Here is a 20,713-nt window from a genome sequence, read left to right as displayed (position 1 = left end):
AGGAAGGATGTGGGGGGCAGGAGATGCAAAGCTGATTGGTAGCCGCAACACATCACAAGCTCGTGGTCAGAAACCGATAAGCCAGGAACGCTTGAAATCAGAGTCCAGGGGACTTCACGAAAGCCACCAAACGTGCCTGGAATGAAGAGAATATTAAACTATCTTTTCCCTTTTTAACCCACTTCAAAAAGCAAACACAGCTTTAATTCCTTTGGGAGGGGGGAGGGCGTTGCTATAATAACTTCACCCATTACTAATTCTTTATTTGCTTGATTCCAAAATTGGGCCCTTCACAAAACTGCCTTGGGAAGCAAGTACACAGAATTAAAACGTTAATTATATTATATAAAACATATCATAGTCGTAATTAAAGCTGCTTAAATTAATGTGTGGAAGAATAAATAGTAGCCTTCGGGTTGCCCCATGGGGTGAAGACCAGATAAGATAAAGGGAAGATATTTTAGTATATGCATATCCCAAGGAGACATGTGCTGTGGGGAGAGGCTAAGAGAAGGCATAGAATCCTCCTGGGCTGAGAAAAATATACTGGAAGAGGAAAGCGAGATGATTTATGGGGAGGATGGCAATATTTCAGAGTCCTGTCAAAGAGGGGAACTATTTAGGAAGGGTTCAAAGATAGGGCAAAGGACATTCCAGGAGTGGGGACCCAGGATTTTGGAATGACAAGATATGCCCTTTGCAGGAGGTGGGGAGGGGGGCAGTCACAGGGCCACATGGATGGGTAAGAAGCAGGTCTGGAGGTCAAGTCCACAACATAGCCAGAATCTGGGGAACAGATGATTCTAATATGAAAATCCCATTGTGTTGCTCTTAGGTTTGAAGCAACTCCCTAGAGCCCTCACTCCTTAAGCTCCCCTCACTCCTTAAGCTCACAGGACCTCAAGGCCATGCGCTCCTTCTGCCCTCAACTTTCTGCTCCAGACTGTGCCACCACCTCTGCCGGAAAGACCTTCTCCATTCTCCTTTCATCGGATCAACCCCTTCTCATCTTTCAAGTCTCAGCTCAGGTGCCCCTTCTCCGGAAAGCCCTCTGCATCAGCCACCCTGGAATGTGCACCCACCTACCTCCCCTTGCCCTCTCAGAACCCTGCGGCTCCTTACCTAAGCAAGCCTCCAGCCCTACCACACTGTATTTCAGTTATTCTGTTTACTTATGGAACCGGTATACTGAGGCGACTCGACTTGATAGGGCATAATAATGAAGCTTTCCCCCCTAATCTCTACCTTCAGCTATGCTGTGGTGAATTTCCCTTTTCCATCCCTTAATGACATCTTGGGCAGATTGCATTACTTTTGGATCACTTTCTGTTGTTAAACCTCCATCCTTGAAAGCTTTATTCTCAAACTCAATTTAAATCTCATTCTGTCTTCTCCCTTACTCATCCAAGGGTTGACTGGAGCCAGGATCCTGCCAGTTCGAATAAGGGGGGGGGGGGGGGAGCCTAGCCGGCTTGGAAACATGCCCCAGCACCCTCCCCCTTGTTGAAATTGGGAAAGGGGGAATGGGAAGAGCCCTCCACAGTAGCTCCCTCCCTGTGGGTTGACCCTGTTTCCCGGGCTAACCTGGAGTAGCAAGTGTTTACAAATGGTTTCTCATGGGGCACATGAGTATATCTCTGTGGGCTTCCCCATTGCACAGTCCTCTGACAGGGGGCGTCCGGCTCAGGTTTCAGCTTCCCCACCTTGCCCCGCCACGTCTGCTTCTGCCTCTGGTGGGACCCTCTTGCTCTGCAGTCAGCCTGCTCCGGTGGAACACTAGGAGCTTAGCTAACTACTACTGGGTCCACTTGACCCAGAGAAACTCAAGACGTCCTGGCCAGCGGCTCCACAGTGACCCCTCTCTTCACCTCTCTCTTCCCCTGCTCAGGGGGAAGATCACCCAGGGGGTGACCTGATGACCCAGGGGGACATCAGCAAGTCCACTACCAAGTTGACCCCCACTGGGGAACAGCATCCCAGCATCCCCTTCTTGCAGCCACCCCTCAATCTCCAGAAGGGACTCCCAATGAAAAGGGGGAGAAAAGGGAATTGCTTTCACAATAAACACTATATTCCTCATCAAAACCAAAGAACTCCTCCCTCCCCAGTATTACTGTTTGGGCAAGGAAGAGGAAAGTGAGCTTATAGCTAGGGGATCTGAGCCATTTGTGCCCCCTTTAGTAAACCTTGCAGGCTCCATTCAGAATGCAGGTTACACAGGGCCCATTTGCTTTGGCCGTGGGACATGGTACCAATTCCTGAGTAATGGGGAGTTCCCACTCAGTAACCTTTGGATTGGGCCATCCTTCATGCCTAACGTGATGCTTGGAGAGGAAGGCCTTTGTAGCCTGAGGCCCACACAGAGCCCAGGCACATGCTAGATGCTGAGCAAGTATTTGTTGAGTGAACGTGGGACTATAAAGTAATGAGACTGTAGGGCCCCATCGCGTCCACCTGATCATTCTCACACTGTCTGGGGAGCTGCTCATCTCCCTCCACCAGAGAACCAGGCTCTCCAGCTAGGATTCCCAGGCCCAACTGTAAACACAAATCTCTCCTTTCAGCTCAGCATAGTTGGGGTGGGATTTATCAAAAGGACTACGAAACTCAGAAAAGAACCCAACCACAAGTTAAGAAAACCTGAGAGCCAGCAAAAAAAAAAGATGGGTGAACTGACAAGTTATAGACATTTTTTTAGCATGATCTGGCCAAAGCCACTTACTGACTTGGCTGATCCTGATTTCCTAGACCTCGGGGTCTTGTCCTCAGCCTTGTCAAGCTCTGATGTCTGGAATGTGAGATGGCTTTGGTTGGGGGAGAGGATCCAAATCCCTTACAGTGGCCTCAAGATCTTGAGTAATCTGACTTCTGATGATAGTACCTTCTACACACCCACTTGCTGGCTACACCCCAGCCATCCAGTCTTCTTGGTTCACCTCAGAGCCTTTGTCTGTGCTGTTCCCTCTGCCAGAAAGGCCCCTCCTCCCACTCTTCATCTGCTGACCCTTCATCACCATTCAGATCTCCGGGCAAATGACACCTCCTCAGAGAGTTCTTCCCTGATAACCTTATCTAAAGTTAAGTTCCTCTGCTGCAACCCACTTCCCCACCACTGTCCTCTCTCATGGCATCTGTTCTAGTCACAGTTGTCATTGCAAGCAAGACAAGTCGGAGCTGGTGAACTTAAATAGAAGAGAACATTGTTGGAGGGTGTCAGGTGGCTCATAGAACTGACAGGAAGGCTGAAGGACCAAACTCCAGCAGGAACCGCAGGAGGCAGGACATAGTCAAGACTCTGCTACAGGTCTTACAGGTCTTACAAACCAGCTCTGTTAGCCAACCTCCAAGATGGCCCCCAATGACCCCACCTCCTGGTCTTTACACCCTCTGTGGTGCCCACCCTCACAGTACCGAGGTTGGTCTGTGTAACCAATAGAAACAAGGGGAAATGATGGCACGTCACTTCTAAGATTAGGTCATAAAACTGAGATTTCAGGCTTCTGTGCTCTATAGAATATTCTCTCTCTCTCTCTCTCTCTCTCTCTCTCTCTCTCTCTCTCTCACCTTCCCCCTTTCCCCTTTCCCTTTCCCTTCCCCTCCCCCTCCTCCTCTCCTCTCTTCTTTCTTCCCTTGTCAGGCCCACCTGGGAAGCCAGCTGTCCCGTCAGGAAAATGTTCAGGCAGTCTATAGAGAGGCCCACATGGTGAGGATCCGGCAATTCTGGCCATCAGCCACATAAGACGAGTGGCCCTCCAGGCCCAGTCAAGTCTCAGATAAGCGAAGGCCCAGCTGACACCTTGACTGCAGATTTGTGAGCTCATAAATGTTTCATTATTTCAAGTCGCTAAGTTTTAGGATAATTTCTTACACGGCAATAGAAATAGATAACTAACACGATCAGTAAGTGACCCTGACCTTGAGCATCAATCCCTCGAAGTTCAGTGTCTTGGGAAGGGACATTAGAGTGGCCACACTTGGCTTACACCCCATGTTCTGGCTGCCAGGGGGTGGGAAGAACTATCTGAGTCCTCCTGGCCCCTGGTGAGTCCTGCCCTTCGACATTCCCCTAAAATGAGAAGGATGTTCAGGGTCGCCTGGGTGGCTCAGTCGGTTAAGCGTCCGACTTCGGCTCAGGTCACAATCTCGCAGTATGTGGGTTCGAGCCCCGCGTTGGGCTCTGTGATGACTGCTCAGAGCCTGGAGCCTGTTTCAGATTCTGTGTCTCCCTCTCTCTCTGACCCTCCCCCGTTTGTGCTCTGTCTCTCTCTGTCTCAAAAATAAATAAACGTTTAAAAAAAAATTAAAAAAAAAAAAACGAAAGAGATACTTTAAAATAGACCAAGAAATTAGCCATGGTCCCATTCCAAAATTAAATCAGTTTTTCATTTGTACATGTCACCTTGCTGTCCTTGTCCATACGTACCTTCAGATTTTTCTTTTCTGAGGATATCCTAGATAGATTTCCTGTTTTATGTTTTTCAATAGCATGGTATCCTATGCATTATTTCCACTTCTGTAAATACCTGGGTTTTTTTCTTTATCTTTACACCCCCCCCTTCCATAACAGCTTGATAGGTATCCTTCTACACATTTATAAATATATTTGTTCCTTCCATAAGAAAAAGAATGTTTGCCATTTTTTGGCCCTTTTCTCACTTAACTCTATCATGGAAATCATTCCAGGTTAGCAGACACAGATCTGACACATTCCTTTTTTTAATAACTGGGTAATATTCTGTGATGGGGGCTTGTCACAACTGATTCAATCATTCTTCTTTTGATGTACATTCAGGCTGCATCCAGGTTTTTACCGCTGCAAAGCATGCTGTAACCACATGTACTTGTACCCATACGCTTAGGCATTTGTGCTTCTATTTCTATAGATTTCCAGAAGTGGAATTTGCAGATATGTATATTGTAAATGGGAACAGTATTTACAAAACACTTGGGAAATGTACAAGTGTGAAGGGACCTTTGCTTTGCATGCTCTCTATCACTAGATGTTGTCATTCATTTTAATATTTGACAGTTAATGGGTGAAGAGAGAGGTCTCATTGCTTTGATTTACATTTTCTCAGTTATAATTGAAATTGAGCATCCTATCAAATGCTTATTAACCATTTGGGTTTCCTCTTTCATGAACTAACTGAATATATCCTTTGCCCATTGTTTTACTGAATGTCCTTTTCTTTTTTTTTTTTTTTTTTTTTTTTTTTTTTTTTTTTTTACTTCAAGATTTTATTGTCTTCATAACAAAATATGAAGCTTAGAACTGGATCACTTGGCCCTTTCTCTTCTTATCTCCTCCCAGTTCAAAATGCTTGCATCTCTTAATAGCCAGCATTCTCTTAGATCTGCAGTTGGGCTCAACACATTCAAGCCTCAGATCAATCTTCTTTGTGGTTTTAGCCTTTTTCCGGAAAATCGGCTTAGTTTGCCCACCATAGCCACTCTGCTTCCTGTCATAACGCCGCTTTCCCTGGGCATAAAGAGAATCTTTGCCTTTCTTGTACTGTGTCACTTTGTGGGGTTGGTGCTTGCCACACTTCTTGCAGAAAGTCCGGCGGGTTTTAGGAACGTTCACCATGGCTGCGAGAAGGCTATCGGCACGGAAAGAAGCTGAATGTCCTTTTCCTAACAATTTCATTCATTCATGTGTTCATTCAACAAATATTTATTGAGCATTTGCTCTATGTCACTTTTGAGGTTATAGCATTGAATTAGATAAGTCCCAGCCCTAATGAAGAGCTGTTTGTATGATTTCAATGTTAACCCTTTACTATGTCACCCATATTTTTAATTTTTTTTAACGCTTATTTAGTTTTGAGAGAGACAGAGCGCGAGCAGGGGAGGGGCAGAGAGAGAGGGAGACACAGAATCCGAAGCAGTCTCCAGGCTCTGAGCTGTCAGCACAGAGCCCAGTGTGGGCCTTGAACTCACAAACCGTGAGATCATGACCTGAGCCGCAGTCTGATGCTTAACCGACTGAGCTACCCAGGCACCCCATACTGTGTCACCCATCTTGAAAATCAGCTCAGATGTCTGATTGTACCTCGAAGCTCTCCCCATAGCCATGCTCTGGAAGACTGCTAATCTTAATAGTTTCAGATTTTATGATGTAAAATACCTAATACCAAGCACCACTAGCCGCTAGTTTGTTAGAGCGGAAAGACCACTTATACAATCCCCTAGGTAGCACCTTGCTGCTACCCCACTTTTATGTCCTCCATAGTCACTCTTCCTGTCCCTCCTTCAAGCACCTGTGACCTTCTCCTGAAGGGCCTTTTAAGGCCGCCTGAGCATATTTAGCCCTTGAAGGGGGCAGGACAGAAGTGCCTGGGGGAATGCCCCTGGGAGCGGCCTTCTACCAATGACAGACAAAGAGTCAGCGAGTGAGTACCCCAGTTCCCTCCTCCCTCGAGTGGGATAACTCAGCGGTGTGTGTTCTACACTACCGCCCCGTGAAGATTAACCCCCAGTTGTCCACGGCACAATCAGCACATGAACCTAGCCCGTAATGGCTTCCTTCCCTCCCTGTTTCACTTCCCCACACCTCCACTGATGCTTCGTGGGGTCACCTTCCAAATTACTTGCACTCAAATCCTCATCTCAGTTTCTGTTTCTGCGAGACTTCCAACTACGTAAGACCTCTTGGTTTGCAGATGAGAAACTAGCAGGAGGAGACTGTGTAGATGATGAACAGAAATGCGGCCTCTGAAGTCAGAGGCCTGGGTGCAAAGCCTTCTTCTGCTCCTGACTGTGGACTTGAGTACACTCTTTCCTTTTTCTTTTTTATTTATTTATTTTTGAGAGAGAGAGAGAGAGAGCACGAGTGGAGGGGCAGAGAGAGAGGGGGAGAGACAATCCCAAGCAGGCTCCACACTGTCAGCACAGAGCCTGACGCAGGGTTCAATCTCGTGAACCCGTGAGATCATGACCCGAACGGAAATCAAGACTCAGATGCTTAACCAACTGAGCCACCCAGGCGCCCCCTTGAGTACATCTTTATTTTTTTATTATGAAATTTATTGTCAAACTGGTTTCCATACAACACCCAGTGCTCATCCCAACAGGTGCCCTCCTCAATACCCATCACCCACCCACCCCTCCCTCCGAGTACATCTTTAATCTCTGGTTTCTCCTCTGTAAAATGGACCTAATAGCTCACACGGTTGTTATGAGGATTAATTAATTATGTATTTTTCTTGTAATATCCAGTAAAAAATGTTATTAATCATTAATATTAGAAACAGGACAAAACTGCATCCTAGAGAGTACAGGTAGCTCACCTAAGGTTATACGGAATGTGGGACGCGTGTGCCATTTCAGAAGACTCTAATCCTCTACCTTCCCGTTGACCAGGGATGTTACAGCCATCGGGTTCCACTCGTCCTGGACTTTGAATACTCCTAGACTCATGGGAGGAATTGGGTATTTATCAACACTGTCCAACAGAACCTTCTGTGCTGATGCCAACACTCCAGATCTGTATCGAATGTGAGAGCGGCTAGCTAAGCTCTATGTGCCTATTAACTTGGAATATACTTAACACAGCTAAGGCCGTGGGTATTTAATTCCATTTACTCTTAATAAATGTAAATCGTCACACATCGCTAGTTAGACAGCTCAGGTCTAGAGAATGGGGGTTGGGCAATGACAGGAAGAGTCCTCTAAGTTCTTTTCTTCTCCCCTCCTCTTCTCTCTGCTCTTCTGCCTTCTCCCACAGCACCAGCCATTCAGCACCCCCCTCAAGGCACCCTCTGCCTTTCCCTCCTTGGTACAGGCTGGGCTCTATGAGAGGAAGCAGAAGGGACTGTGACAAGCCTTGTGCTTTCATACACCCAGCAAGGTGAGACAAGCCCCTTTGTGGTCCCCGTATTGAAAGACCAGATGAATACCTGCTATAAATAAAGCTGAATAAAGATCCTTTTCTAGATGGCTTCCATTGTTCCCTGTTCCCTTATGGTATTCACGCCAAGATAATTTCCAGCTTCTCAGACCCTCAATAGTTATAAAACATACCATTACCTCATTTTCATTTCATTAGATTTACAGGTCACAAGACCACTTTGATCCTCACCAACTTCATCTTTAATGGTTTCAAAATCATGGTTCTTTCTGTTTCAGTGTGAGGCCGACACAGAACTCCCTACTTGTGTATTCTTACATCTCCGGCTTCCCACTTTTAACTCTCTGTCTAGACAATAGTGGCTAATGGAGTTTCCCAAATGCCAGTGTGTATTTCACATCCATGAAGACGCGCCCCGCGTTGCTCTGTAACCCCACAGCATGAGCAGTAAAAGCAGTCATTTCTTTCCAAACCGTCTAATCCTGATGGATGGCATAGAAAGGTCTACCTGAGTCATATATCTGATAAACTGTCAGCTCTCCCAGGCTACATTTGCACGGCACCTTGAATTCGCTCTGCAGAGCACAGTGGAGCACGTGCGCTTTGGAGCCTGACAGATGTGGGTTTGAATCCTGTGTTGCTTAACTGCGAGGAAAAATAACTTATTCTCTTTGAGACTCAGTTTCCCCATCTGCAAAATGGAAGAATGGGAGAATTGCTTTGCAGGATAGTGGGAGGACTAGATTTATATGGAAAGCAGGATGTTGGAGGCATTAAAAGCATGAACTCGACCACTGGTGCACTGCTCTGTGACCGTAGGTAATTTACCCAATTACCCAAGCTTCAATTTTCTTCCCTACATCCCAGGGATAGTAATAATGCCTACCTCTTAAAATGCTGGGAGGATTAAATAAGGAGATATATATATATATATATATATATATATATATATATATATATATAGAGAGAGAGAGAGAGAGAGAGAGAGAGAGGGAGAGAGAGAGAGTCCTCAGAGAGTGCTGACTCAAAGAAAGTGCTCACCTCTTAGAATGCCCTAAGGAGAGCTTCTCATCCCAGGTATTAACTACTTTCTTTAGAGCAGGATTCTCGTGTGTGTGTGTGTGTGTGTGTGTGTGTGTGTGTGTGTGTGTGTTGTGAAGTCCTCTGACCATATGGAGAAGCCTCTGGACCCTTTTTAGAAAAACATTTCTAAATGCATAAAATATAATAAATAGAGGTACAAAGAAAACCAATTGTGTATATTGAAATACAGTCATCAAAATAGTAAAAAGACAAATCTGTGATGTAGCACTGAGCATCTTCATTAATGGATTACATAATAAGATCTAGTGGCGAGTCTAAAATTTCCATAATTTCAAAGCAGTGATGAGTGCAAACAATAATTCAAGACATCTGCAATAATTGTAATGTGATATGAAATATCTGTGATTTCTACTGGAGACAGTGTAGCAGGCTCTGACAGTATCACGGTTTGTTGCTTGCATTCATAAGTGAAAGAAACGCTTTGGGGCACCTGGGTGGCTCAGCTGGTTGAGCATCCGATTCTTGATTTTGGCTTAGGTCATGATCCCAGGGTTGTGGGATTGAGCTCCCATTGGGCCCCGTGCTGAGCATGGAAACTGCTTAAGATTCCTTCTCTCTCTCCCTCTCTCTCCTTCTTCCCCTCTCCCCTGTTTATGCTCTTGAAAGAAAGAAATAAGAAAGAAAGAAAGAAAGAAAGAAAGAAAGAAAGAAAGAAAGAAAGAAAGAAAGAAAGAAAAAAGAAAGAAAGAAAGAAAGAAAGAAAGAGAAAGAAGGGAAGATAGAAAGGCTTCATTTTAGTCAGAGGTAAATGAAAGTAAAGAAGCAGGTTTTTCCCATCCAAGTTCATGAACCCCGGGTTAAAGCCTCTGCTTTATAAAATATCTAGCACCCCTTTATCCTCAGCTGTGGGTCCAAAGTCACAGATTAGGAGGTACTCCCCAAATTCTCCTCACATCCCATTAAATGGCCTCTGGTTGGAAGAGTAATTTCAAGACAGAAGTGCACAGTTCTACACGAGTGGGCAACAGGCTGACAAACCACGACCAGCTTAATGCTTATTGTGCAGTCCATGACAAGCACTAAGTGTGCCAAGTGTTTTTCGTGGGTTTTTTTTTTAAATAGGCTTCACGCCCAACATGGAGCCCAATGCAGGACTGGAACTCAGGACTCTGAGATCAAGACTTGAGCTGAGATCAAGAGTTGGACGCTTAACTGACTGACCCACCCGGGCAGGTGCCCCCTAAGTGTTCTAAGTGTTTTGCAGATGTTGACTTACATATGTGGGTTTGAACATTCACAATAATCCTTTTAGATAGATAGATCCTATTACTATCTCTGTTTTACAAAGGAGAAAACTGAGGCACAGAGAGGTTAGGCAACATGCCCTAAGTCACACAGTGAGTAGATTGGTAGAGCCAGAATTCGTACTCAAGTGGTCTGAATCCATGGTCCGTGATCCTAGCTACCAGGCTATACTGTCTCTCTATTCTAGTGGAGAGGGGGAGGACGATTTAAAGAAAATTTTATTAACCTTAAAAATAAAATAGCCAGTTATTTTACCAAAAAAAAAAATGAGTTTATTTGGGAATTGCAGAGGAATTTATTTGGGACACGCTAGCTATGGTAAACCGAGGGCGAGTCCGGAGAACAAAATGGGGGAACATTACTCCGTGCAGCGAAAGGAGGACGTTGGAGGGGGCTGCTCTGAACAAAATTCCCTTGGAGCAAAGCAGGAGTTCAGGGTAGTAACGGTTTCTCATTGGCTGAGTGGTGGCAGTTTCTCATTGGCTGGGCTGTTGCTGGGCAAGGAGGAAATCTTTCTTCTTCCTGTTGGGGTAGTCCAGTGAATTTCTTCCTGCCCAGGAAAGCAAAAGGATCTGCGCTGGAAAGTTTGTGAGTGAGAGCTTCCCCTTGAGAGCTTCCCAACTCCACTCTAAGTGAGGTTTCCCTTTAATTACTTTCACAACCTTAAGGATGAATAGAATTAATTAAAGAGGTGGCAGAGAAGGGAGGAGGGAGGATGGTGATGCAGGAAAAGGGTTGGGAGAGTATTTAAGCGGAGGCAACAGGAGGTACAAAGGCCCTGAGGTGGAAAGAATGTGGTGAATGTAGAGCCTGAAATGATACCAATGGGGTTGCAGGTTGGAAAACAAGGGAGACAGTGGCAGAATGTGAGTCTGAATGGCAAAGTTCCAGATCATCGGGACCAGCTTTATCACTATCCCAAGGACAGTGGGGAGTGACAATAGATTTGTTGTATAAAAATATTCTAGCTATAGAAGAGAAAGAACTGGAGAGAAGAAAAGGTGAAAGCAAGGAGCCTAGTTTGGAGATAAGCAAAGAGGTGCAAGCTAGGAGTGCTGACAGCTTGAACTAGGTGGTGGTCATGGCGGACCCATTCGAGAAACGTTAGGGGGAAGGATCTGGTGCACTGGATATGGGGACGAGGGATAACTCTGTGGCCAACTGTATTCCCTAAAGGTGGCCATAACTTCATCTTCCACCCACAGGCTCTCCTCCCAGCGAGTCCTTGCTATTCCTCCCATAGAGTGGAGGGCCTTGAATATGACAAGCATTATGAGGCTATATGACTTCTGAGGCTATGTCACAGAAGGCAATACAGCTCCTGCCTGGTTCTTTCAGCCACTCTCCCAGGGCCCTGAGCACCATGTAAGCAGCATAACTGCTCTGAGATCACCATGCTATGAGGAAGCCCAAAGTAGCCCATGCAGAGCCTACATGGAAAGACCCAGAGACTATGTGGGGAGAGAAAGACGTCCAGCCAGCCTCCAGCTCCTCCAGCCCCCACTGCTGTTCCAGCTGCAGCTACTGTCTAACTCAGAGCCACAACCACTCAACCAAGCCCTTCCTGAATTCCTGGGCCCCAGAAACTATGAACAAGAATAAAATGCTTTTGCTTTACATCATTAAGTTTTGAATCTGGAACATTCATCCTTCAGATTCTGCCTCTACTGACTCAGCCAGTTATCCAGTTCCAACTCTCATTCTCAGTGTGAGTAATTTGTGAGAGACCCTGAAACATGGTAAATGCCTTTAAGGTATGTTATCTCTGTAATCACCAAGCCCCATGGTGTGTACACCTGGGAGGAGAGTTTTGTTGTTGTTGCTGTTGTTATTGTTAACTATTCTACCCTAGACTCACTGAACCAGAATCTCCAGGAAACAATGAGCCAGGACTTGACCGAACTGTCCTACTCTGACATCATCCTTAACCATTTTTATAATTATTATACTTATATTGTATTTCTATACCCCAACATATGAAGGCAAATTTAGAGATGGATCCTTTCAGAATTTCATGTGAAGGGAGGGATTAATCAGATTGCCCTGGCAATCTGAGTAGCATAAAAGATTTATTTACCTGCTCTTTAAACATTTTCTCTCTTTAAACATTACCTGCTCTTTAAACACTTTCGTAAGTATATTTCACTTGGCTCTGGAAACAAAACAACTAAATATGTGCTATCTAGAGTAATAATAATTGAAACTCTGTGAATTGTCTCCAAAAGAAAGAGATATTACAGAATCAATGAGGAGCCCTGAATTTAATCCTCCTATAAAAAGTGCTATATGATAGAGAAGAGATACAAAAATGGTTTGGAGCTGTTATTTGGTGTTGCAATAGCTTGGGGAAAGAAGGAATCTAATTTGGAATCAAAAATAACACATAATGTATGATGTGACAGCATACATCAAAATCAATGTTAATCAGATTAAATTATTAAAAGGGGAAAGATAAACCATGGTAACATTAGAAAAGGAAAATATATATTTATTAAGTTTTCTGAAGGGAGGAAAGTCAAAAGTTAAAAATGAGTCAGCAAGGCTGTGTTCCTTCTAGAGCTTCTAGGGATAAATCTGTTTTCTTGCCTTTTCCAGCTTCTAGAGGCCTCCTGCATTCCTTGTCTCAAGGCCCCATCCTCCACCTTCAAAGCCAGTAGTGTAGTAACATCTTGTCTCTCTCTCTCTCTCTCTCTCTCTCTCTCTCTCTCTCTCTCTCTCCCTCACTACCCCCTGCTTCCATTATCACATCTCTGACTCTGACCGCCTACTCCCCTCTTATAAGGACCCTGGTGATGATATTGGGCCCACCTGGGTAATTCAGAATCATCTTCCAATCTCAAGATCCTTAACCTAATGACATCTGCAAAACACCTGTTGTCACGTAAGGGGATACATTCACAGGCTCCAGAGATTAGGACATGGACACCCTTCAGAGGTCATTACTCTTGACTTCCACAGCTGTACAAAACGGTACTGACATTGATGGCTGTGTCATAGACACTGGTCTCCCTGATGGCTGAGAGGAGTCTTAGAGCGGCTATTCCATAGTTCCCTGAGCCACTCCTTTCAACATACAACAGAACTTGTTGAGTGGGGATAGTCCCATTTTGATCCACTTTGTTGACAGAATCTTGCTCTGAGGAGCTATTAGCTCTTGTTGGGGTTCACCAGGAACTTAATATCACAACAAAGTCCCCTCCACTCCCACTCCAGTGTCCTGGGGAACAAGGACTCGTTGATCAACTCCCAGTGACATTTATTCTATTTATTCCACCTGTGAACAGAGTAGCCGATGAAAACCCAAGGGCCACTGTTTTCTAGGGATGTCTCACAAACTGTGAACACAAACAAATCTATAGAAAGACACAAACCGTGGGATCATAAGAAATCTATGAGCTGATGAGCCTGCACGATGAGCTAAGCATGAATCTAAGAGCTTTGTGTATGATACTTACTACCTAATTTAACTTCACACTGACTTTATGAGGCACGTGCTATTCTTTTTTAATTTTTTTGTTTATTTATTTTTGAGAGAGACAGAGTGTGAGTGGAGGAGGAGCAGAGACACCAGGAGACGCAGATTCCTTAGCAGGCTCCAGGCTCTGAGCTGTCAGCACAGAGCTCGATACGGGGCTCGAACTCACCGACCGCAAGATCACCACCCTGGTTGAAGTTGGACGCTTAACCGAGTAAGCCATCCAGGCGCCCCAGAGGCACGTGCTATTCTTATCCTTATTTTACAGATGAAGAAAATGAGCCATGATGAATTTTGAATTATTAAAGATCTAAAGACCAAGTGTATTTGTCCATAGGCATCAGGCACACCCTGCATTTGTCACAGGTGAGAAAAACTAGACAATACAATGCATCCCTGTTTCTTTCCTTCAAGCATTTACCTGTAATTACACACTCAAGTGTGATAATTCACCTATTTTCTCTTTCCACTAGGCAATAATCTCCAAGATAGCAGACATGGGTCTGCATTTGCTCATGATAGTGCTTTGAAAGTAGGTGTCTAATAAAGCATAGGGCCACCTAGTAAGTGTATAGTAAACATTCAATGAGCAAATGAGTGAAGGGATGAGCAAATGAGTGGTTGTCAGAGAAATCTGACTTCCCATAGCGTTCAAATTCCACAGCCACCGTGTTTGCTTGGCATGCACTGTTCACAAGGAGAAAAACTAGACCCCCACAGGGTGTGAAGCATTTCCTAACTAATAAAAAAGCCTACCTGATTCATATAGTAATAGCTGTGATTATAATATTTACAATCATGTGAGCAAACTCCATTCCCTCCGACAAATTATTCTGGGAGTTAAATGAACGATACAACATTTTACATGCTTCACAGTCAGCACCTACATTCCGTGAATTTTTTTTTTGACGTTGAATAAATATTCCAGGAAGAAAGAACTCAAAAAGAACCTGTGACTCTATCACCAGAAGCTGCCTCTTGCCAGCGAAACTAATAGGGTACACTGCCTATTTAAATGTGAATTTAAATAAAACATTTTCTCTACCTCTCTGCTGTCTTTGTTCCTTGAGATCCGGAGGTTGCAGGAGTCTGTACGCTACTCTCCAATACACATATCTAAAGGTGTTTCGGGTTTTGTTTCGTTTTATGAAAAACTAAATAAAGTATTTCAGGATTTAAGTGAGCCGTTTCCACAGTTAGAATGGAAGGAAGACGCTCCGAAGACTAGAAGAAAGGCGCCTCTTGGGATCAGGGAACCAGGCCTGGGACCCATCCTTAGCTGGGGACGCCGTTACTAGGCAACCCCTAGCGTTCTCAACCGCCGCCCCATAGCTACTTCCTCTCTCTCATTGCTAAGGAGATCGACGCCCAACTCAGCCCTGCCGTAAACCCGCGCGCTCTTGCGACATTGCCGCGCCTGCCGCTGCGTGCGCGCCCTCTGCCCCCACTCTCCGCCCCGGCCGCCATTGTCTCGTGCCCGCGCCGGTCGGTTGGTGGCGCCTTTGTCCTACGGCGGGCAGGTGGGCTGAGGTGGAGGCGGCAGGGGCGGGCCTGAGGCGAAGGAGCGGCCGAGAGCCCGCCGCGCTGGTAGCGGTGAGTGCCGGGAAGCGGTGGCCGTCTGCCGAGGCGTGGGGCTTGCGGCCGACGGTTGAGGGGGCCGGGGCCGGATGGGGAGGCTGAGGCGAGAGGGCCCGCTCGACGCGCGGCCGCGGCCGCGGCCTCGGCTTCGGCTTCTCTCCGGGTGCGCGCGGAGCTGCGCATGCCCGGTGCGGGGCGCGGCCTCTGGCTCCCGTCAAGCCCAGGCCCGGCCGGCCCGGGCGGCCCGTGGGGGGCTCCGGTCCGGGCGGCGCCGCACCGCGGCCGCCTCTCTGTGCGCGAACCGCCGACCGTAGTCCTCCGAGCTTCTCTGTAGGGTAGGGCTGCACACCCCGCGCCCCTTTCTCGAAACGGTGAAGTCGCTCGCCTGCGGGTCCTCAGCGAGTCGGTGGCGCAGGCGGGATTCGAACTCGGAGCGAGGCGGCCCGCCTCTCCGGGCGTTCTACGGGGCGTGCAGCGCCGGGCGGCGAACCGAGCGCTGGTCCCTGTCGCCGCCTCCTCGCCGCCCCTTGACAGCATCCTCGAGGCGCCTCCGTGTCGTGTGACGCCCCCACCCATTTTGTAACGCGGACCCCGGCCCCAAAGGACGGGGAAAGAATCTGTGCCCGAGGTTCTCGCGGAAATTAGCGACAGAGCCAACGCCCCAAGTGTGACCCAGGGCACTCCGCTCCAGACTACCCGCCAGGAGCTTTTTTTTTTTTTTTTTTTTTTTTTTTTTTTTTTTTTTTTTTTTAAGACGGCGCTTCCCAGATTTCAGTCTCTCGCGTTGCACCTCTACGTCCGTGTACCATCTGTACTGCTGTTTATTTCCCAAATGTTAATTTTTTCCTTTGAACTGCCTCTATTTTCCTCCTCCTTAAATACATTTGTTTAAGGTGGAAACGTAAATCCCAAACCGTATGATGGAAAGCCAGTTATTTTTCCAATGCTCATAAAAAAAAATAATAATAAATACCTGTCTATTAAAATAAACAGCGCGTCCTTGTTCCTGCTGAAATTATTGTGCGTTCCACGCTTTGGGAAACGCTGCCCTACGAGTGTGGGGTTCATTGCGGTCCTGGCTTTCGCTCTGTGCACGGGATTTCTCTCTGAAGCATAGCGGATTCCGTGAAACGCCCCCCAGGATCTTCGGGGGTGGTAACATGAGAAGCTTTCTCGTTGCGAACTGTTGTCGGTGTTGACCTACGAGTGGCAGTCCCACGGAATTGCACGAAGCGTCGGCTCGAGCGCGCGGGGTGTGCCGCCTCCGTTTTCTCGTTGCGTTGTGGTGTCGTAGCCTCCTGACCCTTTTTCTGCACCCGACGACGGAGCCGTTTGGGCTTTTGACGACTGTAGACGTAATGTTTTCTGTGTGAGTCGGTCTGGGTGTGAAAACCAACTTTCGTGTTGCCTTTTTCCAACCCGTAAAACCCAAGCTTTTGCACTGTGGGTATTGGAGATCCCGTGGCTATTTAACATGTTTCTTCCTGTATTCTGGTTTCTTTGTGTTTCTTTCAGCTCCTCTTGTCACCTTCCAGATGCTCTTTGAAACCTCTGGCACGATCTTTTAACCTGAAACATAGAAACAGTAATTTTCCTTGTAGAACGTGCCGGAGAAACCGTATTTCAAGGCCCCGTGGAAAAATGTTTCCTAGGTGCAGGTTGTGCAATGTTACAGGGCAGGTAAACACCATACGTTTAAGGAAGGCATTAGGCTGGGGCGCCTGGGTGGCCCAGTGGGTTGAGCGTCCGACTTCGGCTCAGGTCACGACCTCGCAGTCTGTGAGTTCAAGCCCCGCATCGGGCTCTCCCTCCGCCCCTCCCCCACTCACGTGCTCTCTCAAAAATGAATATACTTTAGGGGCGCCTGGGTGGCTCAGTCGGTTGAGCGTCCGACTTCGGCTCAGGTCATGGTCTCACGGTCCGTGGGTTCGAGCCCCGCGTCGGGCTCTGTGCTGACCGCTCAGAGCCTGGAACCTGCTTCGGATTCTGGGTCCCCCTCTCTCTCTGCCCCTAACCCACTCGCATTCTGTCTCTGTCTCTCTCAAAAATAAATAAAACATTTAAAAAAAAAAAAAAAAAAGGAAGGCATTAGGAGCTCCTTTTGATTTGCTAGGTCATATTGGTGAATTGCTGAATAAAGCTAATTACGTTCTCCAAAGAAAGGGAGGCATTGACCGGTTAACTTATGTAAACAGCCTGTTCTGTTTGTAGTCTGTTCATAAACTTAATGTGTGAGAGAGCAGATTTACTCTAATTCATTGAAAGGAAAGTCAAAAAAGTCTGTTCGGATCATTAAAGTGTTTCCTCAAGGGCTGTGTAAAAAAAAAAAAAAAAAAATCCATACTCCTTGGGGTTACTTTGGTATGAGCACAACGTAGCACTTACAGAAGGCCAGAGCGATTTTTTTCAACATTTCTCAGCGTTGGTCCTGTGTAGAGAAGACATGAGAACTTCTTACTCAAGTCAGTTTGAGAACTTCAGCAAAAGGAGCCTCGGTCTCCCTGTGCTCGAAAGCTAAGTCCGTTGCGGAGGCTACAGGCGTGCGCTGAACAGGAGTGCCTGGTGCCTTGAAACTTCATTCTTAAGAACCGTTGAAGCATTCCATCCCTGTGGCCTGCAGATGGCAGTGCTTTTGTATGGCTTGTTACTGCTGTGAGCATTACTGGAATCCAGTTGTAACCTCTGGAGGAAATGTATGTAATATTCCCTTCAACTACCGTGGCTTCTTTGTTTTTGACTCCCCGCGTAGAGAATGAGAGGTCTGTTCCTAAACTCGCTATTGCTCTCAATGGTAATGATGGCATACAACCAGCAGCACGTGCGATTTACAAAGCAGGTCTACAATACCAACCCGTTTGTTCCCACCAATCTTGTGAGATGGGTAGGCTGGTGTCGTATCTTCTTTGCGTATGAGGAAACAATGACTCAGGTTCGATTTCTTGCCCGAATCCCATACTTAGTAGAACATATTGAAGGTATTGTTGAAGATAAAAGATTTTGTGGTCAAGCAAAATTGGGAAATTTTGAGATAAAGAGGTGTCCTTACTCTAGAACTTCTCAGAGGCTTTAATATGCTAAACATGTGCACTATAGATGTCCAAGAGAGGAGAGTATCATTGGTGCCTTTCTCTTGCTATCCTCCTACAAACATCTCGGGTCCTAGTGTTCTCCCAAACCTGACTACTCTTTCTGCCACAGTTTCTTCTCTATACCTTGTGGTTTACTAACGATTACCGTGTGTCTTTGAGACAAGTGCTTCTAAAGCTCAGTCAGCTTTTTTTGTGCCAAAAGATTTGTCCTGTCAACAGCGTAGGCATTTGTGTAGACTGTTTGGCTTAAGCAGAGTCAAACTCTCAAGAAGTTAAAAGGGCAGTGACCAACAGAAAATTACCCTCTATTCCACTTTCATTAATGAGAAGTGTTAATGAAAGGATCAGGGTAAGGCCACTGTCTGAAGCAGCAGCACATTAGGGAAATATGAAGTATACTGACAGCTAAATATATAATACCAGCATGCCTGCTGCTTTTTAAATGGTGGTTTTATTACCACCAGATATGAATATTTATAGGGATGGCCATTTTCATTCTTTATGCTATCACTAAAAAAATAAGAGATAATAGGTCAGCTGGACGAATTACTTTTTTGTTAAGAAAATAATTCTCTTCAAAGAATCAGCACTTTGGCACACCATAAGACTCTTTTCCCTTTATTTCAATTCAAAACAACATTATTACTGACCTGCCTAAAGACCGACAACTTTAGGGAAAGATCAGGAAAACTTAGGTTGCATTGGAGAACATTTATAAAGCAGTCTTATACCTTTATCTCTATAAAATATCTTGAGTGGTTCCCTGGTTTGGATCTAGAATGATTGAATTACTGAAGATTAGGTTGATCCTACAGTTAGTGGGCAAGCTTTGGAGAACTTTGAATTATGAGTAATTTGGCCTTAAGTGGATATACTTAATTATGCAGTTGGAGATTGAGATAATAATAACATGTATTTAGTTAGCATCAGAGATGATACAAGAAATTTATTTTTAAATCTCTCTTTGGAAATTATTCTTGATATCAAAAAGAAAAACTAAGAAAAACATGATTCCGTTCAGTACAAAAACTTAAGATTATGAACTGAACCTTTTTTTGGAAAAGTTATAGTAGGACAGCATCAGAGTCACTAGAACAGCTAGTTGGAAATGCATATCCGTGGATGCAGCTCGCCACCCCCTCCCCCGCTAACTGAACAGTCTCTGGAGGGGCTCTGGGGGCTACAGAATCTGCCTTTGAGAACCCACCCCTGCGGTTGTTACGTACATTAAAGGTTTGAGGACCTCTGATTTAGGCTTTAGAAAATGAGTTTTCACTGGAAATAGAAGTTTGAAGTAGATTCTAGTACTAATCTGTTCGTATCTCAGATTACTAATAGGAGTTAACAACTCTGGTTTATGGTTGGTTATACATTTTAAGCAAAACTGTAATTTAAAATGTTTTTTTGGCTTGATAGTCTGGACTAGAGGTAATAGCAATAGTTAGAATATCTGTGCAGTTTTCAATATTATAATTCCTTCCATTCACATCAGTAGGATGATTTCACTTTCATGTGAACAAAGACAGCAGACTTACCAAGATTCCATGGTCTGCTTATTAAATTTAGGTTTGCTCCACTTTGCTTTTAGCGGTGTGGATATGAAATTCTGTGTGTGACCATTTTTCTCTTCTTGCAGAGAGATGCATTTAGATATGAAAACCAATTGCCTCAGAAGAAGCAGGAGTTTCAGCCCCTGCCAGCAAACCAATACCAACAAGTCTAGTTGGCAGAATTTAGAGAAAACTTTAGTTGCTAGTTTGCCATTTATTAGCCAAAGAAGTGGATAATATGCTATCAAAAAGTGGCAAGCTCAGTGGTTAATATTTTTCTTGCTATTTCATAACTAGGTAATAGGGAAAAGACGCGTAAGTTTTCAGGGTACTTTTTAAAATGGTCAGATGAAATCGAAGAGAAGGTGTTGGTGCACACTCCTCCTTGGGGAGCAGGGGCACAGACCTTATAATTGGATACTATCTTTAGTACTATGGAAACTTGGGTTGATGATTCCATTTCCTTTGGGGATAGCTATGTGATTATGTTTACTGTTTTCAGCGGTTGTACTTTGACAGATTTTAACCATTGTCATGACATTTTCTTTGTAACAGATTATGTTCATGGGTTATTACCCCTTGAATACAGGAGTTTGAAGAGGTTTCTACATGGAGGATCTAAGTATATGTTGTACATAAGCTAAAGGGATAAACAGAATATAGTTCTCAAATACCTGCCAAGAATCACCTGAGAAGCTTGTTCAAATACAGATTCCTAGGCTTCATCCTCAGATTCTAAAAGTTTGCGATGGGGCCTGAAAATGTGTTTAACTATCTTCTCAGGTGGTGATGATACATCTTCAGTAAAGGAGTGCAGGGTGAA

General features: G+C 45.3%; 2 protein-coding genes and 1 long non-coding RNA gene across 5 annotated transcripts in view; 1 reads left to right on the top strand and 2 right to left on the bottom strand.

Moving 5' to 3' along the window:
• Positions 1–5,236: 5,236 nt before the first annotated feature.
• LOC131485867 (large ribosomal subunit protein eL42-like) lies at positions 5,237–5,623 on the bottom strand. Its single transcript, XM_058685826.1, has one exon. It carries the CDS (start codon positions 5,585–5,587, stop codon positions 5,267–5,269), a length of 321 nt encoding a protein of 106 aa, XP_058541809.1. The 5' UTR covers positions 5,588–5,623; the 3' UTR covers positions 5,237–5,266.
• Positions 5,624–10,447: 4,824 nt separating this feature from the next.
• On the bottom strand, positions 10,448–15,110 carry LOC131485868 (uncharacterized). Its single transcript, XR_009249046.1, has 2 exons — positions 14,719–15,110; positions 10,448–10,748 (listed from the first exon to the last, which is right to left on the bottom strand). It is a non-coding gene; the product is annotated as an uncharacterized LOC131485868 (long non-coding RNA).
• A 13-nt stretch (positions 15,111–15,123) lies between these two features.
• The window catches only part of NCOA5 (nuclear receptor coactivator 5), a 31,632-nt gene continuing 26,042 nt past the window's right edge, over positions 15,124–20,713 (top strand). For 2 of the 3 annotated variants that reach the window (XM_058685822.1, XM_058685824.1), the window contains exon 1: positions 15,124–15,266. The gene's annotated coding sequence lies outside the window, so the exon portion shown is untranslated. The remainder of the gene's footprint in view (positions 15,267–20,713) is intronic. The other variant, XM_058685823.1, reaches the window with a different exon arrangement.

The sequence above is a fragment of the Neofelis nebulosa genome, chromosome 9, assembly GCF_028018385.1.
Source record: "Neofelis nebulosa isolate mNeoNeb1 chromosome 9, mNeoNeb1.pri, whole genome shotgun sequence".
In the NCBI taxonomy this organism is placed as follows: Eukaryota; Metazoa; Chordata; class Mammalia; order Carnivora; family Felidae; genus Neofelis; species Neofelis nebulosa.
This window is presented reverse-complemented; position numbering and strand designations above follow the sequence as displayed.

Bases quoted from the DNA above. Each gene is read 5' to 3' on its own strand.
- LOC131485867 (XM_058685826.1), bottom strand. From the start codon at position 5,587: ATGGTGAACGTTCCTAAAACCCGCCGGACTTTCTGCAAGAAGTGTGGC.